Raw genomic sequence first — 27,548 nt, forward strand, 5'->3', positions numbered from 1 at the left:
TCATAAGCCTGTTGGAAAGAAGTTGAAGGAATGCCAGACATAGCAGTCCGGACCTTAGGAGCTAGATTATTCTCATAGCGACAAGTCCTCGAAACCGCGTCCATAGCTACAGAAGTAACGAAACGTGATAGCTTCACGAACTTGTTGGTGTACTCCTCAACGGTCATGGAACCTTACCGTAGACGAAGGAACTTCTGCTCCTTCTGCCAGCGCATCTCCTCAGGATAAAACATCTTCTTCAGAGCTTCGGAGAAGACAGCCCAACCATATCCTGGTTGAACTTCCAGACCAGCTCTAGCAAGAGCCCACCAATTGTCGGCCTCATCCTTCATATAATAGGTGGCGATATCCACCATCTGATCCTTAGGACATCCAGTAGCAAGGAACAGCTTCTCGATCTCTCGAATCCAAGCCTCCAAAGCAGTAGGATCATTCGCACCATCATAAGTAGGAGGACGATGACAAGCAAAGCGATCAAAGATGGTCAGTTGCGGATGGTTGTTGTTGTTGTTATTGTTGTTGTTGTTGAGGTGATTAGTGAAACCTTCGGCCATAGATGCCAAAGCGGCCTCAAGTCTCCTGATGCGATCTGCATCAGACTCGCCATTTCCGTTGCGCACCATCTGCAAGAATGAAATCTCGTTATAAGTGGTAGAACCTAAGTACCACTCCAAACAACTACTCATACACTTTTCAAACATAAGAAAACCAACAAATCCTATTGGTTTCTACCCCATTTACTCTCACTCATTAACTAAGTCATTTATTTTAGTCGTCAACTAAGCGAGTTGGGAGCGTGTTCGCTCTGATACCAACTGTAACAACCCGGATTATAAAACAAAGGAAAAACTTATATAAAATGAATATCAGAGTACGATACTGATAAAAGGGTCAAGGTGGCGGAAACACCTGACCAATCCGGTTCGCTACTAAATCCAAGACAACTAATACATTATTCGAAGGTTCTTAAAACATAAAGCAAACTCCTATTTTATTATTAAGCTCGCTTCGCACATTCCCCAAGCAAGCATCAACAAGTCAGCAACAAGCGTTCAACCTGAACAACCTGAGAAGGGGGTCGACAATTCAGTCGGGAGTAACTAGATGCTCTCCCAGTCATGTTTACAACAATTGAATATAATCAACAATCATTAACAAATGAAATGTAAAACCAGTAAACACGCGAGATCATCTATACTCATGAAAAACCCAACAAAGCTTACCATGACTTATCAACCTTGAACGAATGCAATCATGCAAACCTAGACCATATGCAACCACTAGACCATGAACACTTACAAGACTAGTAGCAACAAACGACTACATCAACGAAAGGCACAAAGCTAGCATTAAAGCATAGCCGAATAGAGCGAACGCCGTTAGAGCATATAACGCACTTCCTCTAACTGCTAGAGCGTATAACGCACTGCCTCTAGCTGATGGAGCGTATAACGCACTGCCTCCATCGGTGTGGAGCGTATAACGCACTACCTCCAAGGTACTATGTACAGCGTATAACCACTGCCTATATGTCTAAGACCTGGCCAGACTCTCGGTGCAATAACTGTACACCGAACGACACTCGTGGAACAGAGCGTATAACGCCGCCGCCTCGTTACCCCCCCGACCATAGACCATTCACCAGTCCCTGAAGGGTAGCATTTGTTCGTTCCGATAGTATACAACTGATACTACCGTCATCTATTCAAACCAACCAACAAATAAATGCACAGTATAACTGACTATACTAACATGCGTGAACAACATCACGACTCAACTCATAGGATAGTATAACTGACCATCCTACTTATCAGATGAACAAGAGTAACCAAATACATATGCACACATTGTCATATAATAACTGAACACAAAACAACATGTGAAGCAAGTATAAACAACCAATGTTATAGTAACTTCAACTATAACTTTAGTATTTAATCATTCAACGTTATAGTAACCCTAACCATAACATGAACTCTGGATGCGAGGTTATAGTAACCTCTGCTATAACTTCAACATATACGACTTGAAGTTATACCTACCTCAACCATAACCTTGACACGAAACTCAAAGTTATACTAGTTCCAACCAGAACCTTGAGCCATAAATCTCAGGGTATGTTAGTTCCAGCTATAACCTTAATTCGTACTTCAATGTTATAGTAGCTTCAGCTATAACCTTGAATCATATTCCCAAGGTTATGCCTCAAACAGCCATAACTAGAGTTACGACCCAAAGTCGTACCAACTTCAGTTATAACACTTGAATCATCATCAAGGTTATACTAGCTTTAGCTATAACTTTGGAGAGAACTCTTGGCCGCCTATCATGCCGCCACTACGGTTTATTCGTAAACCCTAATTACGCTCATGACACCCATAATAAACACATAAACAACATACGATATATAATTAATACATAAAAACATATACAAACATGCGAAACATATTTAATCATGATAACAAATAATCAAACATGTACCAATCATGCAAAACATTCATTAAATCCTATTAATTACATCAATTGGCATAAACACAATTAAAAGAAAACACCTAGTTACCTTATTAAGAAAATAATCTTAAAGATCGTCTTCAACGATATAAACGTCTTCTCCAGGTGCAGTCTCCACGCCTTTATTGAATCATCCACGTGCCAAAGATAACGAATCTAATAAATATACTAACTATATATATATATATATATATATATATATATATATATATATATATATATATAAACTATAAAAACTATAAAACTATGCGAAAACATAAAACTTACGAAGAAGATAGATAGATCCAAGAAGTAGGATCAATCTAAACACGAAGAACGATGAAGAACGAAGAAGAAAGGAAGAACGGCATGAAACCCTGGGCGAGGGACGCGCGGTACAAGGGAGGAAGGAGGAGGAGAGAATTTAGGTTTAGGGTTTTAAGAATTATGAGAAAAGAAGAGCAAGGGTTTGGTTTCCCCTCATATATATAGAGAAGCTCATGGGTTTATTCTAGGTTTAGGCCCAAAACTCACCCATCTACACCAAGAAACACGTGAGACTCAAGGAAGGAGCGAGTCTTCATCGTTTTCGAGCCCAACGAGCCCAAAAGACAAGAGACGGATATTTTCCCAGAAAATAAAATATGAAATATGGGAAAATAAAATTATAGAATTATATTAAGGAAATTAGGGGTGTTACAACCAAACTCTCATGCTTTTATAAGATGTCAAGGGGGCGTAGTTAAGGTGTTGTTGATGTTGCTCAACACCTTGTAGAAGTAGTCGAAGACTTGTTCATTGTAATGATAAAGATCTTCAATAGACCTTTGCACATGTTGATCTTCATTGTGGTGACTTAAGTTAAAATGATCACCAAAGCCTTAGTCTTGGGTCATAGCATTATCAATATAAGGATTGACTAACCCTTCAAATTCATCATCCCATAGACCGCATACTTCGTCTACTTGTTCCCCAATAATATCATGAGTTGATGAGAACAACTCTTCTTCCTTGTTATCATGGCCAATGAGGCCTTCTTCTTCTCTTGTCATGAATGAGCTTTTCAAGCTCTCATTCTTGTTGTAACTTTCTTTCTCTTTGGATGGAGCATCTTGGGGATTATCCACTTTCTTCTTCTATATGGGTGGTGATTCTTTACCCATAGCTTGTTCTTTGCATTGAGATGCCAACTTCTTCTTGTCATTTTCTCGGCTATAATGATCAATCTTGAAACATGGCTCATGTAGTCGCGGAGCTCTCATTGTCTTGTCAAGATTAAAAGTGATTGTCTCATCCCCTACTTCAAGTGTGAGCTCTCCATGTTTCACATCAATTACCGCTCCCGCTGTGTGCAAGAAAGGTCTTCCTAGAATGATAGGAATGTTGGAATCCTCCTCCATGTCTACAATAACAAAGTCTACCGGGATGAAGAATTTGCCAATTTTCACGGGCACATCTTCCCACACCCCTAAAGGTATCTTTGTTGATCGATCTGCCATTTGAAGCGTGATATTGGGGCACTTGAGTTCTCCCATTCCTAGCCTCTTGCATACCGAGTATGGCATGACACTTACACTTACTCCAAGGTCACATAAAGCTTTGTTGATTGTAGTGTCGCCAATGGTGCATGGAATAGAGAAACTTCCCGGATTTTTGAGTTTTGGAGGTGAACTTCCTTTAATAATAGCACTACTCACTTTGGTGAAAGCAATAGTTTCTAGATTTCGGATGGATTTCTTCTTGGTAAGAATATCTTTCATGTACTTTGCATAGGCCGGAACATGATTGATCAATTCCGTGAATGGGATTGAGACTTCTAAGTTCTTCACAATTTCCATGAACTTTCCAAGCTGTTCATCAAACTTAGGCTTAGCTTGATGACTTGGGAATGGAAGTCTAATCACAATAGGCTTTTTTTCTTTAGCCTTCTCTTCATTCTTCTTCTTTGAAACTTCATTGGTGAGTTCTTCTTCCTTAGAGTTCTCCACGACTCTTTGCTTGTCACTAGCCTCCACAATGTCTTCCTCAATTTGCTTCTTTGGCCCTTCATACCTTGTACCACTCCTCAAATGGATGACACTCACCGACTCATTTCTTGGGGGATTACTTTGATGTGGTAATTGCCCCTTTTGTCTTTGAGAGCTAGAATTTGCTAATTGAGACATTTGTATTTCCAACATTTTGGTGTGGGCTAGTATGTTGTTGATGGTGATGTTTTTTGCTTGGCTATCTTTTTGCATTTGAGTGAAAAATTCTGGTTCGTTCTTTTGCATTTGGAGGACCGCTTTTTGAACATCAAAGCCTTGGTCATTGGATTGGTTGTATGGATGTTGATTTTGATAACCTTAGCTTTGGTTGTAAAAGGGTCTTTGAGCTTGGTTTCTCATTGGGGGTGGGGTGTATGTTGGTTGAGGGTTTTGAAAATTTTGGCTTTTGTATGAAAGGTTTGGATGGAATTTGGTGTTCTCATTGTAATAGTTGGAATAAGGGGTGCCACTTTTGTATGCTTGTAAAGCATTCACTTGTTCACTTGTTCCCCTACATTCACTTTGGTCATGTTCCAAAGTTCCACAACTCTCACATACTTCACTTCGAATTGATGATGATGCCACCATAGCATTAACATGTTGTTTGGGTGATTTTGAGGCCTCTTCAAGTTTAGCCATGGCCTTATCAAACTTCAAATTGATGGTGTCAATATGAGAACTTAGTTGAGCACCCAATTGAGTAATGGAATCTACCTCATGATTTCCTCCTCTAGTAGCATTCCGAGGTCTACTATATTGCGAGTTATGGACCGCCATTTCCTCAATTTTGTTCCATGTTTGATTGTCATCAACTTCGGTGAACATACCATTGGATCCCATATTCAGAATGTTTCGGGACTCTTCATATAGACCATTCCAAAATTGGTGTACAAGAAACCACTCGCTAAGTCCATGGTGTGGACAAGATCGACAAGTGTCCTTGAATCTCTCCCATGCTTCATACAAAGATTCCTCATCCCTTTGTTTGAACCCGATGATTTGGGCTCTCAACATATTAGTCTTTTCCGGAGGATAGAATTTCTTGTAGAAAGCAAGTGCCAATTTCTTCCAAGAATAAATACCAAGAGTAGCCTTGTCTAGGCTTTTCAACCATTGTTTTCCGGTACCAATCAAAGATAAAGGAAATAAGACCAATCGAATTTGGTCTTGAGTAACTTCGATTTGAGAAATCGCATCACAATAGTCACAAAAAGTCTCCATATGAGAATGAGGGTCTTCACTAGGCATCCCCCCAAATTGACTTCTCTCAACTAGTTGTATGAATGCGGATTTGGCAATGAAATTATCGGTTAAATACTGTGGTGTAGGAGTACCATTTGGTAGGTTCTCCTCGGTTAGTATGGAATGTGATGAAAATTTAGGCATTGTGGGTTGATTTTGTGGTGTGTTTTGTAATGGGTTATCCTCTCCTTCTCTTGCAAAAGGGTTGGTAAACTAAATGTTATTTGGTTGAATGTCCACAATCTCTCCAATACCTCTTAAAGTACTTCTAGCAAGTCTTCTATCATTGGTCAAGGTTCTTTCAATTTCAAGGTCAATGGGTAACAAGTTATCTTGTGATCTCCTAGTCATGCAATGGTGAAGAAAGGCACAACTAAAAACAATTAATGAAAATCAAATCAAGTTAACACCGTCCCCGGCAACGGCGCTATTTTTGTTGTGGGTTCAAACTTCGTCGTCAAAAGCTACCAACCAAAACAATATTTATAACTTCACAAACTAATCTTAGCAAAGAGGCAAGTAAAGGTCGGATCCCAAAGGACGGGTATTGATGTAAGATTTTGAATTGCAAATGATTGTGTCTTAGGGTGTCACAATTTGGGTTGAGATAAGAGGTCAACTAAACTAATCAACAAGATAAAAGTAAAGTAATGAAAACAAGTAAGATGATTAAAATGAGATGTAAACAATTGATTAAAAGCACTAGGGTGTTATGGGTTCATAGGGGATTCATGGGAGTTGATCATACAAACATGTTCTCTACTAGATGCAAGCACTTATTGTTGTGATGGTATCGAGTTGGTGTATAAGCTTACAATCCCTAAGAAGGTTTAGGTCCCGGAGCCGAATCGACTAGATTATACAACACCTACAAGTCAACTTAGTCCTGCCTATCAAACTATATGAATGGTCTAATGAGACTCGAGTTGGTGTATAAGCTTACAAGTCTCATTGAAAAGATAGGTGATGGGTAAAAAATGCAAGGATTCATAGGCTCGCATTTTATCAAACATAACATGTGCATAAGTTGAAATCACAACAAGCAAGCAAATTAATTATGAAAACATATTAGATTAAGCATGAATCAATCCCCATGTTGGTTTCCCTAATTCCCCATTAACCCTAGTTAAGGAAACTACTCACTCATTATCAAGTTTAACATGCTTACAAGGTTGTCAATCATACTAGCAAAGCAAAATATGATGAATAAATGAAAGAGATTAACAATAATTAACAAGGTTAAGAGAGAATTATACCTATGAAGATGATTCCAAATAATAAAGCAAAGAATAATAGAAGTACTTGATGATTGATGGAAGGTTGTCAATCCTCCAAATAAACCCGAATATTCGTCTAATTACCCAAAATAAATGAAGAACAATAGAGAAATTAAGGAAAGATTAAGTATTGAGATTTGTATTAACACTAGATTAAAAGTTGATTACAAGATTAAGGAATGATTAAAACTTAATTAAGAAAGTATTAAGATAGCAAGCTAATCTAAGTAGTACAATGGGGTATTTATACTAAAGATTAGGTACAAGGATTAGGGTTACTAAGGGCTTAAATGACTATTAAGTCCTTAAGAAAATTTGAGGAAATGCTCCTCTCGAAGGAAATGAGCAATTCCGTTTTGCTAGTCTTGGCACGATCCGTGCGTCTTGGGAAGTGGCACGGGCTATCTGGGCTGTGATTCGAGTGGATAGTCAGTGAGACGCTCGGATAATTTGGCTGCAAGACTAGCGTCTTAGCTGCGGGACGCTCGGATGGTGGTGGTTGGAGACGCTCGGATCGTGTGTGATCCGCTCGGATTCCACGGCAGACTGCTTGTCTTCTTTTCTTCCTTCATAATCCGCGAGGATCATTTCGGGGATGGAAGGATCCTTTCGTCATTGCCCATTTCACTTTATTATCTACATATGCCTTCTAGTATCGTCTTCTCTTTGATGCTTGTTCATTAGATGCGATCAATTTAGCTCCATTTCGCCATGTAAATGCAAGGTTAGCACTCTTTTCCTACCAAGAAGACAAAACCTCAAAGAATATGCAAAATGGGAAACTATAGATAGTAAATGACCCAATTATGCACTATAAACCATAGAAACGAGGTTAATTCGGGGACTAAATGTGCTCAAATATGAGTCACGTCAACGGGTCCCTAAAAGGGCGGGTATTACAATGATAGATGATAACATCAGCACAATACGGGATAAGGAGAATGGTTTCAAGTATAAATTAAATATGCTAATAAAATAGCTATTAGCAGCATTTTCAAAAATAGTAAGATTCCGACCAATCTCCTATCAAAATACGCCGTTTGCCAAACACGTGAAAATGATAGGTTGCTTGGTCAATATACTAATTAGGCCGAAATCTACTAATTTTACCCAATATGTTGTTTACCAAAAAAAAATAAATACTAGGTGATAATTGATAAGTAACAATTTTCAAAATATTATTGAACTAAAATTACACTCTCCAAAAATTGTATCAATGTTTTTTTGGTTTCAATAGTAACGCCTTGTAAATCTATGTTACAGTAAAGAATCAATTATTCAACCTACTCTAAAAATAGGTTAATTTCGCAAAACACACTTTTCGTAGTTAAAATAACTACTAAAACCTCTTAATATTAACCTATAATATGACTAGGCCTCTCAAACGGGTCGGGTTCCGGGTTGGGTCATAATATATGGGTCGCGTCAGGTACGGGTCATACGGGTCACGGGTCGAGTTAGGGTTAGAATACGGGTCAAGAAATAATTACTAACGCCTTTTTTTAACGATTTTTGTAATCAAAAAATATTTTTAAAAAAGTAAAACGCAGTTAAAATTAATATTTTAATCATATTCAATGTTTACATTAACTATATTGACATAATTATTAAAATAATATTTTTTAATAATTATTTTATTATTAAATATAATAAACGTTATATAAAATTGACTTTTTAATTGTGTTTGTAGTTTTAAGTAATAAAAAAAATTATCTATTTTTTCAAATATAATATATTAATATTAATATTTTAATAAAATTATTGATTTACCTTTGACCCAACTGGTCGACCCGTTCGGGTCGGGTTTCGATCCTAAAATAACGGGTCATTTCGGGTTCGGGTCACCGGGTGGAAATTTTTGGGTCTTGACCCTGAAAAACAGGTCACGGCGGGGCGGGTTTGCGGGTCGGGTCAGAATTTGACAGGTCTAAATATGTCCAATCCGAAAAATGACATGCTCGAAACAAACTCAAAATGTGAAACAACCTGTTCTCACCTAAATATATATATATAATATATCTAAATTGACCCGATTCAAACTATTTGAACCAAGATAGATTCGATAAACTATTTTGCCAAGTGTAACTAGGAGAAGCTACTTAGGACGTGTGAATAATGTGATATTGGTTGGTTGAAGGATGGTTGTTTGTGGTTGATGTATATAGGTGATACATGTTTTGATGATACTCATTTTTCTTGGTCAACTATATGTATTTGTTTGCAATAAAAGTTCAAGAATACTGATAAGAGATTGTCTTCCAAAATTTGTACATTGAAAAATCAATCCGTACATGAAAGGAAAAAAAAGGTAAGATGGCAATCGGCCGTATGTGTTGTCTGTAAAAAAAAAAAAAAAGAAAAAAAAAAGATTAACATGCAATTTAGTATATCAATTCATTAGTTAATATATTAAAACAACATCCTATACAATTTTCTCACAAAAAATTACTATTGCGCACAATTTAATATAATATACGTAACGTAAACTTCTTATACAAGAATTTTTGTTTCCTTAATTCAGTTGTGTAGTTTAAAAAGACAATCAAAGGATGATCACATGACAATATTATCTATAATATATTAAGGAAAGAAATACATTATTTCTACTTTAGACATATTTTTTTTCATTACTATAATATGAACGATATAAAATTAAATACCATAATAACTAGACCCTGATTGGATCAACAAGGTACATCTATAAATGCGAAGTCTAGGTATACAAATTAGTCATCATCATCATCATCATCATCATCATCATCACGATTGTCTCTTTAGAGTATACGTTGATTGTTTCATCATTTATACAAGTACACTTTTAATTCTATTAACGACCATGAAATATATGCGTCTCTTCATAATCATAGCCATTGTGCTTATCGCATCTAAAGGTAAAGGTAAATTTAAATTTTATGTTATCAATTTAATTAAGTTGATGTCTAGATCGGAGTTATTGTAAATACTACATATAATAATCTAGTTGATGTTATGTAGTGACTAGTGAGGATGATATTTTATATAGATTGAGTTTCATGCTAAAAGCCTTGAATATGCTGAAAATTTCTCAATCCGCCGTAAAGAGGATGATATTTTATATAGATTGAGCTTCATGCTAAAAGCCTTGAATATGCTGAAAATTTCTCAATCCGCCGTTTACCAAACACCCCCTTAAAAAATTATGCTAACTAAATCTGCTAGTCAAACCTGTTAAATCATTCTGCTAGTCAAATCTGCTTTTACCAATATTAATCCATTGTTTACCAAAAATGGCCTATATATAATACACTTTATCTATTCATACTTATTGAATAGTCAATTACTCATAACATGTATTTTAACTTGGAAATGTAGTTGAAGCATCAGAGGAGATTAATGCACCATTACCTCCACTAGCATCATGTCGTACGGTGCATGATTGTTCATACTGCGTCCATTCAGCTGGAAGTCCATGTGATGTTCCTTTTTGTTATACCTACAAATCTGGTGCAACTATATGTTGCTGTAAACAAGACACATAGATTAAAATTCGGGTTTGCTAAAGATCGCCCCTAACTTTACTCATATCGCCCCTAGAAATTACCTTTTTGCCCTTAAACAATAAATAAGCAAAAACTTGTTTGTATTTTATTTCTTCTCGAGTTTCGTATTTTATTAAAAACCGTTTCAAAACCGCTTCAAGCCCGCTTCAAAAATAGAACACAGCATTAAATTTTGAATTAAATTTTGAAAAAAAAAAAAAAAAAAAAAAAAAACAAACTTCACTCATCCTCACGTGAACCCAGCACACCCAACAACAACAACAACTTTCCCCTTTCCCCTTGTTGAACCCAGCAAACCCAACAACAACAACAACTTTCCCCTTTTTTTTTTTCAAATTCAAAATTTAAAAATCGTTTCAACAACTTTGTTCAACAAATCGCTTCAAAATTCAAACGGATTTGTCCTCCATTCCTCCCAAAGTAGAAGAAGGTATGTTTTTTAATTTTGTTTTGTAACCCAATTAAATTTGTTTGGTTAGTATAGATTTATGTATAGGTTGATTTAGGTATAGATTTGTGATGATTAGAGCCAAAATTAGGATGTTTGTTTGTGATTTGTTGTGTTTGATAGAATACGAAAAAAAAACACGGACGAATTATTCTGGAAACCCAGAAATTTCTGGGAAAGATGGTCATTTCGTGTGAAAAACACGAAAAAGGCTGGGCAATTTCGTGTGAAATACACGAAAAAACCTGGGTTTTTTCGTGTGATTTACACGAATGGGTGCCATTTTCGTGTATTTCACACGAATGGATATGAAAATTTTCGTGTATTTCACACGAATGGATTTTTTTTTTTTTTTTTTTTTTTTTTTTTTTTTTTTAACCGTTTAATATTTTTTTTTTAGCCGTAAATTTTTTTTTTCTTATATTAATTCGTAAATTAGGTGTTCGATTATTTAATTCGTGTACTTTTTTTTTCTATTTTTACTTGAATATTACGTTTTTATGTTTGCATTAGTTTTATTTGTATCCGTTTAATTTTTTTTTTTCCTTATTTTAACTCGTAAATTAGGTGTTTGAAATAATTTTACTTAATTCGTGTACTTTTGTTTTTTTTTTTTCTATTTTTTAGTTCGAATATTACGTTTTTTATTTTTATATTTACGTTTGAATTAGTTTATTTGTAATATTAGATTTGAATTAGTTTAATATTTTTTTATTACGTTTAAATTAGCATTTTATTTGTAATTTTACGTAACTAAATTGTTCGTTAATGCAGATGGCCGATGGTGATGAACGTCGAAACAAACTTCATGCTTCATTACTTGAAAAATTACTTTCAAGATGGGTAGTACTAGTTTTGGTTCGAGAGAAGTTTCTATGCCTTCGAGATGATTTTTATGAAGGTGGCGAGTTCGAGCAATTTGAAAGAGCTTGCGGATGAGATGAGAAATTATGAGGGGGTCGGAAAACGAGGAAGAGGAAGATGAGGAGGTAGGAAATGAGGTGATGGAAAATGAGGTGATGGATAATGAGGTCTTGGGAAATCGGGAGGCGGGAAATGTGGAGGCGGGAAATGTGGAGGCTACTTCTGGTTTACGTGTTAGGCGGGGGATCCATGGTAGATTTGAGGTCTATGGTGAGGGGTCTAGCACTTCGATTCCTGAGCCGCGGAGGAAAGTAAGGGCTAGAGGGAAAGATACTAGTTGGATATTGAGAGGGCCGACCGGGAGGACCAAAAGTATAAGTTGATTCCGAGTTTTGGTGGACACATATCTTACCTTTTGTGGAGTCGGCCTCGATTGCGGCGTTTGTTGACTAAATATACTAGAGAGCGATCTTTGGCCGAGCTTCGTTCATGGAAATTGTCGGCGGCGACTTGGAAGATAGTTGAGGATTCGGGGATTAGTCATTTGCCCAACATCATGCATAAACATTTGAACATGCCATTGTTGTGTGCTTTTATTGAGAGGTGGCGACCGGACACCAACACTTTCCATATGCCATGGGGTGAGATGACGATATTATTACATGATGTGCAAGAGATTCTTGGGATCGAGATTGATGGATTTCCTTGTAGCATACCCGATGCAGATATGGCACATCCGATACTTGGCGTGTCGGAGTTGTTGGGTATGACTGAGGCGGAGTTGGGAAGTCAGTGGGGACCTGATAAGGATGCTAAGATTTACAAGGGAAATTTGATCTTACAAAAAGCTTTGAAAGATTTGGTTGAAGGAGACAAGCGGGGAAAGGCATCGGAGGCTCAGGGCTACTTGATGCTTTTATTGAGTTCGACGTTATTTGTTGATAAATCCAGTGATAGAGTGCGAGCTAACACTTTCCCGATGCTTAGAGATGTTGGTAGTATTTCTGGGATTGCTTGGGGTGCCGGCACACTTGCTTATCTATATAGGCAAATGGGGATAAGGTCCGATTGTAAAGGTTTGTGCGGTTGTTTGACTTTGTTGCAGTCTTGGATTTTTGAGTACTTTCCGGCATTTAGGCCAATGGCTACTTTGACGGCCCCTCCGGGTGCACCTAGAGCTATGTTGTGGTCCACTACTGCGGTGCCACAACGTGAGGCAGGGAGAGCTTTGGTTTCCTATCGTGAGCAGCTTGATATGATGCCGATTGAGACGGTAGCTTGGAGACCGTACCCTGACCACCCGGAGACTGAGCACCCGCGTAGTGTTTACCATGGGTTGTTGAGATTTATTGATATTGTTGAGCCGTATCAGCCAGATCGATGTCTTCGTGCGTACACTGGTCGACCCCCGGTTGTGGAGGGTAGTAGGGGGAGAGGCAGACGATCCGGAGGACGTGGTAGGGGTCGTCATGAGGAGGAGGTCGAGTCGGGACGAGGCAGAGGTCGAGGTCGCGATGATGACCAAAGGTGGTCGAGATCAGAGCCTACCACTAGTAGGCGTACTTATTAGATGTTGGACTTTTAGTTGTTATTTTGTTGGACTTCTGGTTTTTATTCTGTTGGAGTTGTGTTTTTTATTTTGTTGGACTTCTTTTATTTTACATGTTGGACTTGTTTTTATTTAGATGTTGGACTTGTTTTTATTTAGATGTTGGACTTGTTTGTATTTTATTGATGATGGACTTCTAATTTCAATTTGGTTGGACATGTTTTCATAATAAATTCTCAATTAACTAAGTTCAATATGTAAAATTTCTAAAATATTACAATAACTAAGTAAACGGGTTAAACATCATACCCGAAAATACAAATTGCCACCACAAATCAAGTCTTTCGGTATAAATGTTTTCATAATACGCGACGTCTTCATGCCGATTATTGATCGACGGGAGGCATGGCACAATTATCATCCATGCGTAGACGCACAAAATGATTACATGTAAAAAGAATCCATAGAATACCATATGGGGCCCGACACTGAATCGGTCGTAGAGGTAGGTACGTGCTTAGGTCCATACACGTTCACCGATTAGGTTAACTTGGAGAGTCACGAAACATATTGTCCAGTTGAACAATGTTGCAAAACCATGCAAATCATTGGCCTCCATCCAATTTGGCTTATGACATGGTGTATGATGAGCCCATTTGATTCGTCTACAAGCACTGTTTCGCTCACCGTAGTAGATAGTCATATAGATGTTACATTTGCAACTCCACCATCAACCGATTTCGCATCTCGAGATAATTCTTTTGATTTCCTGTTTTTGCATGCGACATAACCCGAAAACCACAATGACCATCACCTTAGGGTTAAAAACCCTAAAAACCCATCAATAAATGCGATAATCGAAAAGACCGACGCGTCTGTTTATACGATTATAATTAAGCTCAAGAGGGGTCCATCACCACCTACATATTAACATTAACAATTAATTAAGTAAAAATATAAACAAAAACAATTATTAAAAATTTAAATTAACTACATATTAACATTAATTTAAATTAACTAAATATTAGCATACCTTCACCAAACTCGGGTAACTACGCCTGGCATGTTGAAAGCGATTTATTACGGGTATTGGACTTCCTTGGACGACCTTTCCTTGTATCTTTTATTTCAGGTTCCTCAATAACCTCGTCCTCAGGATACAACTTACTGAACAATGACTCAATTACATCTCTTTGGACCGAATGGTGGGCCGCCCGAACTTTATCGAAAAGGTCCTCCATCACATCATTATGGCGAGAACGTCGATGACTGGAATCCGTGTAGGCTAACCGTGACCAAAACACATGTAAATCATCAGGATGAATTCTTTTACCTTCATGGAAAACTGTATGTAACCGACAAGCACACAATAGCTTATGGGTCGTCCATAATGTGCAACCACAATTCTCCTCCAAATAATAACCCAGATCAGTCCCACGATTATATTCGACTAACATTGCTTCAATGGCGGTCGCCGAAACTCTTCCACTCAACATTGAAAATATATTCCCATAATACATATTAGTAACAACTGTCTTGCTTATAGAATCTTCCAACGTTTTACGAATTTCAATATGTTGCCCGTGAAGCATAACATCAGCCCGTTTCCATATACTGTCAAGAGTAAGTTCAGCTGATCCTAACCACATCTTCAATTGAGCATGAGCGGACTCAACTCTAGACGTAGTTGTGTTGCCAAAATGAAGCACCAAATTGGTAAAGCATTTGCCAAACATATGGATTTTATGCCACCAAGTCAACTCAAGATAAGCGATAAGTGCGGGATGACAACAATATTTTTTCCGCAACTCATTCCACTCCATGGTACATTCATCAAATGTTTTAGCTTCAACAACTTTCTTCCAAGCACCGTGTGCTAACGCTTTCCCAAAATTACCATTCCTCTCCATGTTCGTTGCTCTAGCCTCAATTGCGGTGTATACGTGAAATAAGCACAAGAAATGATGGGAAGTACGAAATACACCGGGAAGTGCGCAAGTAGACCACGCTCGTGATCCGTAACTATGTTGTTGGCCTCACACCTGGTTCCAACAATGACTCTAACCTTCTCAAAACCCAATTATACCCTTCTTTACCCTCATTCTCAATTAACGCGTAACCTATCAAAAAACTTTTTCCAACAGGTGTGACACCTACACATTGAACCAATATAAGACCGTATTTATTTGTCTTGTAAGTGGAGTCGATTAGAATAACATTTGGCCACGCTTTAAACATCTTCCGACTCGGATGAGTAAACCAAACATGTGTAAGTTTTTTTGTTTCGGGATGTTTGACGGACTCACTAATGTAGTTAGCTCGGTTCGCTAAATGCAACATATATTGCACACTATTTCTCCCATCTTTATCCTTCGCACTCAATCGGGCATTCTCATTATAAATTTGTTTGAGAATCGGGGCGGTTGATCGGGATACCGAAGCGTAAAAGCATGTCTAACCATCCCGGTTTCACGTGAGGCGAAATCGCTTAATCAATTCTTTTCTGTTCTTGAGAAATTTCGCTCTCGCCCGTGACCTTCTAGAAACTTCCCAAACTTGTGATTGTGAACACCGCACTTCGGAACAACAACCCACACACCTTCACCTTTTTTAATCATTCTTAATGAAAATGGACACATAAATTTTTTGGTCTTCGATTTTCTTTGCGGTTTCAAGGGATCCTTAGCCTTGCTATTATACGGTCCGTGTCGGTCACATTTCACTATTTTATACGGAGGACTCTTTTCCATGTGATACTTAGCCTTTACCAAATGAAAGCCTAACCCATATGCAACTTCATCACAACGATCAAATGCTTCTTCAAATGTGTTAAACGGATGGCTAAATACAAAATTATCACCGTAATCAACATTCTCTTCACCGGGATCTTCATAATTTTCCTAATAAATCCATTAACCGTTTTTTTAAAAATTAAATAAAAAATAAAAGTCCACTCATGTGAAACACAAAACGTATATTTAAAAAAAAAAAAAAAAAAAAAAAAAAAAAAAAAAAAAAAAAAAAAAAAAATGGTCCATTCGTGTGAAATACACGAAACAGCCTGGGCCCATTCGTGTGAAATACACGAAACAGCCTGGGCCATTTCGTGTAAAGCACACGAAAAAACCTGGGCCATTTCGTGTACTTCACACGAATGGTCCTGGGCTATTTCGTGTGTTTTACGCGAATTGGTCCGGACAGTTTCGTGAGTTTTGCACGACTTTTCCTGGGCTATTTCGTGAATCTCACACGAAATCATTTTTCCTGGGTCGGGTCCTACGCGTTTTACGTAATAACAATATAAAAATGCGTCAAAATTACCTCATTCTCTTGCGTGTTTTCATTGTCTTGCGTATTTTCAGCTTCCTTGTAATTTCCCGTGTTACTACCGTCTCCATAACCACTACCTTCACCATTACCGTAACTATATTGTTGATCGTCGTACCGATAATGTTGTTCGGCATTCCAATCGTTTTGAAATCGATATCCATCATTGTTGTACGAATTATCATTATTGTACGAATTATCATTATTGTACGAATTAAAAAGATAATTAAAAAAAGGATTTCCGTCACTCATTTAAATTTTTCCGGAAAAAAACAAGTTTTAGAGAGTTAAAGTAGAGAGAAGGGCAAACTTGGAAAAAGAAATGAATTTTAGGGGCGATATGAGTAATTTAGGGGCGCTCTTTAGTAATTGTGTTAAAATTCTCATTTTCCCTTTATATCATATGTATTCATTTCTATAGTCCTTGTTTTTAAAAGCAACGACTGCAAAACTGATGTGTCATTTGTGGTTGATTGTTTTTTTGAATTTTTAATAAGGATCCACATTCACTCATCATTTTTTTATTTTCATATACAAGAACAATTTTTTTATATAAAATATGATAAATTACTCTAATATGTGATTAATTAACTATTAACTTAATTAGATAAATTAAAATAGTTAACACTAATCTATATTTTTATCAACTAATGAACAAATTCAATCTATAAACTTAATATACTTTAACATTAGTTTAATACAATAACAATATTCAATAATCAATCTGATAATTAGTCCATGTAGTTTGGCAAATTATTCAGTAATTTGCTTACAACAGAATATAAAATCAGATAAGAAAATTTATCTAATACTTATATCTTCTTAGAAAAATTATATATAAATGTAAAAGCAAAAAAAAGGCAAAGTAAAGTTAGAATTACTAATCTGAACATAAAAATAAGGGTCAAAACTTTTAAAACTTGACCTGCAAATGATTGAAAATGGATTATTATATTGTTTTAAGATACTAAAACTTTAGACAAGAAAAATTAAATAAAACTTCAAATTCCGAAAGTTGATTTACCATTGCGCTACTACATGCTCTTCTTGATAAAGTTCAACATGCTATCAATCACTGGACTACTCATTTGCTTTCTTATGCTGGACGGTTACAACTGCTCAATTCTATCTTATTTGGTCTTGAGAATTACTGGTGCAATATCTTAATAATCCCCAAAGCTCTCATTAAAATGATTAATCAGTTCTGTAGAAATTATCTTTGGCAAACTACTATGGATAAGCACAAACTCTACATGAAAAGCTGGCAATCTTGTTGTTGTCCCTGGGATGAGGGTGGTTTCCACATCAAGGAGATTCTTTCATGGAATAGTGCAAATATTTGTAAATGGATTTGGAAAATGCAAACATCATCTGAGTCTCTTTGGGTTCTCGGAATCATGCTTTATTTGTGAAGAGTGGTACCATCTACGGAATGCGCTCTCAAACCTTGCCATTCGAAAGTTGGAGAAGTATCCTGCATACGAGGGATCTCCTCCTGACTCTTTATGGCACGGCTGATTCTGCTGAAAAGGCCCTTCAAACTTGTGTTTCTTCTCAAGGCCACTTCATGGTAAGCAAAGCTTATGAACTTCTTCGACCTCACTATCCTAAAGTTAGATGGGCTAAGACTATTTGGAGTCCTAATGTAATACCTAAGCATAGTTTCATCACTGCTTTGGCTGCTCAAGGGAAACTCCCAACTGTTGACAATTTATGCAGAAGGGGGCTCTACTTGGTAAACTGGTGTGTGCTATGTAAGGGGGCAACTGAAAACCATGCTCATTTATTCTTTGCTTGTCCGTTTGCTGGGGATCTCTGGAGACAAGTCCTGGGTTGGATGCGTGTTTATGGAAGGACTGCAAATCTCAGACAGGAGCTGCTTTGGTGTAGGCACAGGAACAGTCGTAAGCATTGGAAAGCTGGCTGGTACTGCTGCTGGCTCGCTGCTTGTGTCTATACGATTTGGCAGGAACGCAATACTCGGATTTTTACTGGCAAGGAATCTGGAGTTCATGGGTTGCTCAGGCAGGTGCAATTCCATGTTAGTGTCAAGATGCTAGCTAGGAATGTTAAGCATAGCAACATGGTTATTGATCATTTAAGCTCTATTTATGCTTAGATAGTTTGGATGCTCTTTTGTAAGAAAATCATTCCTATTTTCTACCCTTTATGGATGAATAAGAATAGGATGTACCCTTTCTTGCAAAAAAAATAAAACTTCAAATTTGAAGCAAAAAATTAGACTCACAAACCGTTAAATAATTACATGCGTACCAAACACAAACACAAACACATCGAATTAAACATACAAAAGACTAGATACACAATGCAATGTAATTAAGTAAATAAACTTGTAGGTGAGATGGAGTGCAGAAATATTTTCCTAAGGAAATCAGATTGAGGGCTTGCTTGGATTGAGGATAATAGGAGGGGAATGAATAGGGGAGTAATATATAAGGTGTATTTCCCATGTTTGGTATGCGGGTAATTATTCACCTCCTGGAATTATTACCCTTGTAAAGGAGTAATACATTACCCGCCCTCCCCCCTGGGTAATGATTAAGGAAGTAAAAGATCTACTCAGTAATCATTACTCTTATGCCAAACATATCATCAAGGAACTCATTACCCCACTAATTAATTTCTCCAGTAATTATCGCCCAATAAAACTTACCCCCTTAATAATTCAATGGATTCCAGGCAAGCCCGGGAGAACTTGGGGGTAATTTTCGGGAATGAGTATGAGTTTGAAATTAATAATCGTATCTAAGTGGTATGGAATTGAAACTCCATACCTCATACCTTGTGTTTGTTATAATAATCTACCCGTATAAGTTTGAAACTCACTAAAGTTAAACTATGTAAAGCCCAATACTTTAAATAATAATTTTTAATATTATAAAATCATAAAAATAAAGATTTAGTTAAATAATCATATGAAATATTTCATTTACATTATGTAATAATATTTAACTAGTTTGAATGCCCATGCGTTGCAACGGGCTAATTAGCTTATTTATAATGCAGAAAAAAAAAATGTTATAAGCGTTTAATGTTTACATTATATGTCTAATGATTTGTTTACATATTATTAAAATATCTCTTTCAAAAAAAATAAAAGATTAATATATACGTGGGTTAACTCTTATTTATAATCATATAACCACCCCACCTTATACCAATCTTTCGATATGGGACAATTCTACTATTTATAAGTAATATATTCACAAAAATTGGATTTTTTTTCTGATGTGGGACAATTCTAATATTTATACGTAATATATATTTATCAAACCTGCATTATTTTTCAATGTGGGACAAATAACATACTCAGAATTATACCATCTTTTTTGCACTTAGTTCGACATCCAACCAGATCTCGAATACCGAATACATACAATTGCTACTCATTATATCTAATAGTTATATTTAAATTTAATAATATGATCAAGTACTCTCCATTAATATTTGTACGTTGTTTTTCTTCAAAAAAAAGTTTAACATAATTGAGATACGGAAATTTTCCGTGGTACTCCTTAATTTTGTTAGATTTTCCATGTTACCCCTACTTTTAAAAATCTGCCTATGGTACCCTTGAGGTTCCATTTTTTTGCCCATGGTATCCCCTAATCTAAAGGCTGTTAAATGGACGTTAAGTTTGATGGCGTGGCAATAAAATAACAATTAAAAAATAATACCCCCTTTATTGTTTTATTGGTACGGATATCTCTCTTTTAAATGCAAATTTAATTAACTATATCATTATAATATTGAAAATTTCCATGGTAACCTTGAACTTTGATAGATTACACATGCTATCATGGACGTTTGTTTTCTATTTTTTTATCATAATTAAAATATGTGCAAATGATAAGAACCTATACTCTAATGATAGAATATTTTTTTAACACAATTGTAATTATATTATTTAAACATAGTATATTTACCACACCTACATTATTTTTCAATATGGGACATATAAAATCTATAGGTAAAAAATATAATGATATAAACTTTTAAGAGCTCTCCAAGACAATACTTAAGCGACTCAAAAGATTTTGGGTTGATGCCTAAGTTCCAAGGATGCTCATAGAATCACCCACCTTATACTATATTTCGATGTGAAAAAATTCTATTTTTTATATGTAGTATATTTATCACACCTATATTATTTTTCAATGTGGGAGATATAACATACTATGAAATACACCATCTTTAATATGTGCAAATTATATAAAATCTATATATACTCTAATGATAGCATTTCTTACCATGAATCTAATAATATTATTTTTCATAATTTTTTTACCAACATTATTTTTTCAAATGAAATTTAAAAGTTTTTATATAAAAATTAGAAACATCACTTGAATATACCAAACATTAACTTAGGTTAGAAATCATTATTGTAGAGACAATAATACAAACTCTTTTAAGAGTTATCTCTGACAATACTTAAGAGATTCAAAAGATTTTGGGTTATGACTTCTATTTATAATCATAAGATCACCATGCCTTATGGTAATCTTCCGATGTGGGACAATTCTAATATTTATACATAGTATATTCACCACACTTACGTTACTTTTCAATGTAGGACAAATAACATACTAAGTACACCATTGTTTTTTTTCACCTACTTTGACATCAAACCGATTTAATAATGAGAAAATACAATACAATACAATATACACTCTAATGATAGCATTTTTTTTTGTCACAATCTAATTATATAATTTTCATACGATACTTTTTTTTCAAATGAAATATAAAGTTTTTATATAAAAATTATAAACTCACTTTAATATAATATAGAAAATGTATATATATGGGACATTTCTATTATTTATACATAATATATTTACAACACCTACGTTATTTTTCAATGTGGGACATATAACATACTAAAAAGTCTATATCTTTTATATCAAAAAAAATTAGATTAATACATAAGTTTCAAGGATGCTTCCTATTTATATTTATAGAATCATCCTACCGTATACTATTATTTCAATGTGAGATACATAATTTAATTATTTAGACGTACAATGTTCATAATGCCTACATTATTTTTCAATGTGAAAGATATAACATACCAAGAAATACATGTCTCTTCTTAAAAACCCACTATTGTATATATATTATTTTTCTTCGAAGGTAAAACCACTTAGTCTCGATCATTAGATATGGATCTCTACATCGTACATATAATGACTCATTAATGCTCTATTACTGCATTCAGAAGACAACCATTAGTAAAATCTTTAGTTTTGTATTGTGTCAGGAAACTACCATTAGTAAAACCGTAGTTCCCAACGATTTTCACTTTATTTTTTATATCATATCGTAGATAATGATAGAAAATCTTAAGAACTCTTTAAAACAATATTTATGAGACTCAAAAATTTTTGGGTGGATACATAAGTTCCGAATATGCATCCTATTTATAATCATAGGATCACATCACCTTATATTAATCTTTCGATGTGGGACAATTTTACTATTTATATGTAGTATATTCACCACACCTACTTATTTTCCAATGTGGGAAACATACTAAAAAGTACATAATTTTACGTATTAAGAAGTACACCATCTTTAATATGTGCAAATAATATGAAATTTATACTCTAATGATAGCATTTTTTAACACAAAGCTAATTATATTATTTTCATAATTTTTTTAACGATATTTTTTTTGCCAAATGAAATGTAAAAGTTCGATATAAAAATTGGAAATATCACTTGAATATAATTTAGGAAATATACATATTATAATAATTAAAAGATTTTCTACTTTATTTTTTACATCAAAAATTATACTTTCCTAAATTGATTTTTGATGATGTAGACGCTCTCAGATCGCTCGAAAAAACTCTCTTTTATATATATATATAGATTTCACATTTTTTTATTCTAATTTGATATCCATGAGTATCAATCTCATACCTACCCTCGTCCTTTGGTATGAAAAACGCATACCTCATGGGTTTGATGTATGAGTATGAAACCCTTACATTTGTTAAACAAAGTGGTATGAGTTGGGTCATTCCAATTCAATAACTCATACCTTTAGTGAATAAACCAAACACCGCTTAAAGAGGAATAAAAATATACTAGGTTTAAACACGTGAAATCCACGGGGCTGTTCAAATATGTGGTGATAAGGTAGAAATGATTTCAAAATAATTAATAATTAATAGTTACTAAATAAGAACATACTAAAGCAATTTTCACCCGTAGATAAATATTCGTTATTTCGTATTTTTTAATTACGCGTAATGAGTAAGCACCAAAAAAGGCGAATCATACGTTATACACTTGTGTTTTTTGTTGTTCTACGTCAGATCCCTCATTTTTGCAATTTATCTGTTATATCCCTTTTTCTTCATTCATATATCCATGTGGTGTTAGTATGGATGTCGAATATTGCACCTGCCATTATTGGTGGTTGTGGCCCGTTGGGATGAAGTTTGAGTTTATTGACGTCAATAATCAACAAGCCAATTTATTAGTATGTATTTTAAAAAAGAAGGATTGTATTGTGATATGATTGGTATTCATAGTCAATAGTCAAGTAGTCAATTTATTAGAGAATTATTAGCAAAACTGATGTTGACATATCATCTAAAGGGTTCTAATATCATGCCATGTCAGCATGAATATTAGAAGATATTTAATTAGTGGATCAATCGTTCCCTATAACAAAGACATTTAATTAGTCAATCAAATATATATAATTAGGAATGATAAGGGCCCCTTGTATAAACCAATACACTTACCACTGGCTAAACGCGTCTGATTGATTGAACGCATAGTCAATCAAGTATTTCCTGTCACTAAACAGTGGCGCAAGGAGCTCCTGACTGAATGTCAAGCTTCTCGTAGCAAAGCACTGATCAGGAGGAGGTGCCCCACAGTCAATAGAACACCCAAGGTTCTCAAACACGTGATCCATGCACGGTAAGGGCTCGCTTGAGTGAAGTAAAAATGGATGGTAGCTAAGATCACTGGGAGGGACGTACGTTGGATACGAATATCAGCCTTCTCTGCCTCTGGTAATACAGCAGATGTTACCTCTCTATGATCGATAGTCCCTTTCTTATTTACGGCAACCCCATCGCACGCCTCATGTAGTTCTGTAGCAGAATAGATTGTGCTTGTACCTTCCAGAGACTTCACAGCCCCATCCTCCACTACCGCATCTGTAACAATAAAGGAAATCGTCGTCAAGCGGACACACTTTTGTTCGTGAAGGGTCTCATTTTCAAACAGGACTCCAAAATTTAAATACTAAATTGAATGAATATAACTGTTGTTAAAGCCAACAAAAAGCGTAACAATCAAAAGTGTAAATTCATTGTTTTAAAAAAAATAAAGTGTAATTTCATCATTACAAAATAAGTGTAACTGTAATGGTTAAAACTGTAATTGTAGCAAACAAAAGTGTAATTTCAAAAAAGTGTAACTTTAACCAAAACAAGTGTAATTTAAACGGCAAAAATAGTAATTTTAGTGGAAAAAAAATGTAACTTCATCCATGCCACTTCAAAACTCTAAAGTTCAATGGATTACCTTGGTGATCCTTCAGTGCCGCATCATCCACCACCTTCTCCACCACTTTTTGAGAACTTACATCCAGATTTGGCTCAACATTCTTCCACCCTTGCTGTTTTTCGGCATGCACAGATGTTGGGGCCCCCTGAAAAAGCGCGTTTACTTCCGCACTAGAATAGACGGTACTTGTCCATTCTACGTCCATAAAATCCGTTGCCTGCAACGCATCTACACCTTCCGACACCTCGTTAACCTTTAACAACCGCTCATCAGTCATGGTGCATGCGCCAGGTACAGGTACCTCTCGAGAATTTTGAGTTTCTGCTAAGGCTTGTTCAGCTGCGCGTTCTGCTTCACTAAGCTCAGTAGACAAAAAAAAAGAACTGAGTGACAGGGGGGACAAATTATGTGGGGTCTGAGCTTCCACCATCACAGTTTCTGCCTTTTCAGACTCCCCATCAACAGGCCCTATAAATTCTGGAGATTTAGGCTCCACTAGTACAGCATCGTCTAATTTTGCAGTAGACAATGGAGTACTGGTCCATTGGAGGTCTAGATCAGCGTTACACTCCCCACTCTGGTCATTATCCTTATCCAACTCGGCATTCACAACTTCAGTCACATCGACAACCGTCCCCGAAACCTCAGTGGACATGTTTGAATAGTCTGGTACCTCTCCACTTCCTTGAGCTTTTTCAACCGGCTGATCAGCTAGGCACTCTGCGTCACTAATGTTAGCAGTCAAAAGTAGGAATTGAGTTACAGTTGGATCAGCTTCGGTGGGCTTATCCTCCTCAATTTTATTATCGGCTATCTGAAGTTCCCTACCAACAGGCACCTTCGTAATTATAGGCTGCTCTTGTTCCATTGAAGCAACAGCCATCGCATAGAACTTCTTCACAGCTTCATCAACCTCTTCTTTTAAATAATACTCTTCAAGAGTTTCACGGTCAAATGTATGTGGTGCCTTTGAAACTAGTTCACCAACGACCACCTCCTTTTCCACTACTTTCCTCCTTTTGTAAATGACGGAAATTTCCCGAGCATTAACAAAGTCCACATTGGTGTCGTTACTCTCATCCTCTCTGTTACCAACTTCCTTAAATTCAGCCGTGTTGTAAATTTGCACCGCCTCCATAATTTGTTTTGTAGACACTTCACGTGCTTTATCACTGGCTAGTTCATCACAATCAAGTGAGGCGGCTACCCCGCCTTCGAAGTCTCTACCAACATCTACATTAACCTCTTCTTCATGCTCGTATCCATCATCCTTCACAAACTCACCATCCTCCTCATCCTCCACATCATCATCATCCTCCTCCTCCTCTCCCTCATCCTCATCACCATCCTCCTCCTCTTCATCATCATCACCCTCTTCCTCCTCGTCTCCCTCATCTTCTACCTCCTCATTCTGCTCCTGAACACCTGAACTTTGTTGCAGCACAAGCGCTGATTTCACTAAATCATTTATTCCTTCAGCTATCTCTTGCATTTCCACGGCATAATCCTTCATCTTTTGGCTTTGAAAGAATGATTGGGTGCATTGTGTAGCGACAGGGTCACTAGAATAGTTCAGATTTCCTGTTAACCTTTTGAGCGTCATGGCTGCCTCTGCATACCATGAATAGAAGACAGTAGCATTCCTTTACAACTTCAAATAAAGCTCATGGACATCCTACACTCAAAAAAAGAACAGAAAAGGTAAAGATAAATTAGTGTAACTTTAACTATAGAGATATAGTAACAAAAAAGTGTAACTTTAATTAACAAAAGTGCAATTCTAGTGCAGAAAAGTGTAATTACGAGAATCTTAATAAAGTGTAATAGTAGTGAAGAAAAGTGTAACTTTAACCACAAAAATTGTAATTTTAATGAAAGAAAGAGTAACTTTAAATCATGTTAAATTAGAATTAACAAATGAACAAAAAACACTTACATCTACAGCCCGAGCTTTCAACTCCTCATCATCAACACCAAATGGGTTTCAATCTCGATGAACTTCTTCCTGACTGAAGTTGAAGCCAGTTGTTTTGCCGCATCAGTAACCACATTGCCAATGGCCAACACTTTGCTATCATTGGGCACACCACCAATGCTTAACACTTCCTTTTCCAGGCACCGAGGATACTTGACCAAGGACAAAGTTTGGCGACCCAAACGATTCTTGTCAAGCTCACCATGTAATCTTTCAGAAAGCGTCTTCCGATCCCAGTGCTTAATGAGAGGGAGGTCGTGGGGACAGCTCTTACCACGGAAATCGAAACGTTGAAAATACGTAATCATTAAGAAAGGGATACAACCGAGTAGGGTCTGTTTAGTTGTTGGAGTTAGTGTCCTCCACAATAGTGCGTTAACATAATAAATCTCATTAATGGAATATCATCGGATATTTAATTATTTGATCCTCGTCAGTTGATTAACGTAAATCGATAATGATTGGCTGGCTAGAGTTTGACGTTATTGTCGTGAGACGGCGGTGATCAACTGATTCCTTTCGGTCACACCTATAGGAACGAACCCCAATAGACAACTAATTAATTGTATGAGATACAATTTATTTAGTCCCTTGATTTGTAGACTAAAAGGTTAGTCAATTATTTTAAGAGAGAATTCGAGTTGCGAACTCAAGGAACGACAGTTATTATTTAATTATGTGATAATTGAATAATAAATTTTGGGAGACGAGTTTTAGTTAATTAAATGTTAATTTACTAAAATTGTACTAATTGATTAATGTGATTAATATTAGTACGTAAATAATATATGTGTAGTGGTACACGTATATTTACGGAGTGATTTGGACGAATTAATTATGGAAGTATTTAAACATGAAACGATGTTTAAAATAAAATTACACGTATTTGTGCGACAAATATAAGAACCAACATGGACCCGTATATGAGCAAGTGGACCGTGTAAAATAGAGTAGTGGATGATTACTCACATAATCATTTCACCTTACTTTATATACTACCATAATTTATCTTATATAAGATTTTGCATGTGATGTAAGATGAAAAATATAAGACAAAATTTATCCACTCCAACACTCCACTTCCACCCGCCACTTTCCGTTCCTTTATACTCCATCCATTGTTCATTTCTACACTACATCATTTGTATGTTTTGCATGTGAACATAAAATCATCATCTCTCTAAAATAATTATTCATCTTTACTAAGTTTGTTAGTAAAATAAATTTTATTACTAAGACTTGTTAGTAATATT

The 27,548-nt window shown here is 35.9% G+C and overlaps 2 protein-coding genes and 1 non-coding gene across 3 annotated transcripts; 2 read left to right on the forward strand and 1 right to left on the reverse strand.

Moving 5' to 3' along the window:
* The first annotated feature begins 5,424 nt into the window (after positions 1 to 5,424).
* On the forward strand, positions 5,425 to 5,531 carry LOC141658252 (small nucleolar RNA R71). Its single transcript, XR_012549147.1, has one exon. It is a non-coding gene; the product is annotated as a small nucleolar RNA R71 (small nucleolar RNA).
* Positions 5,532 to 14,488: 8,957 nt separating this feature from the next.
* Positions 14,489 to 15,346, reverse strand: LOC141655207 (uncharacterized). The gene has a single exon (XM_074462297.1). The coding sequence runs from the start codon at positions 15,344 to 15,346 to the stop codon at positions 14,489 to 14,491; it is 858 nt and encodes a 285-aa protein (XP_074318398.1).
* Positions 15,347 to 18,195: 2,849 nt separating this feature from the next.
* On the forward strand, positions 18,196 to 18,882 carry LOC141655208 (uncharacterized). The gene has a single exon (XM_074462298.1). The coding sequence runs from the start codon at positions 18,196 to 18,198 to the stop codon at positions 18,880 to 18,882; it is 687 nt and encodes a 228-aa protein (XP_074318399.1).
* The last annotated feature ends 8,666 nt before the right edge of the window (positions 18,883 to 27,548 follow it).

Source organism: Silene latifolia, chromosome 5 (genome assembly GCF_048544455.1).
Source record: "Silene latifolia isolate original U9 population chromosome 5, ASM4854445v1, whole genome shotgun sequence".
Classification (NCBI taxonomy): domain Eukaryota; kingdom Viridiplantae; phylum Streptophyta; class Magnoliopsida; order Caryophyllales; family Caryophyllaceae; genus Silene; species Silene latifolia.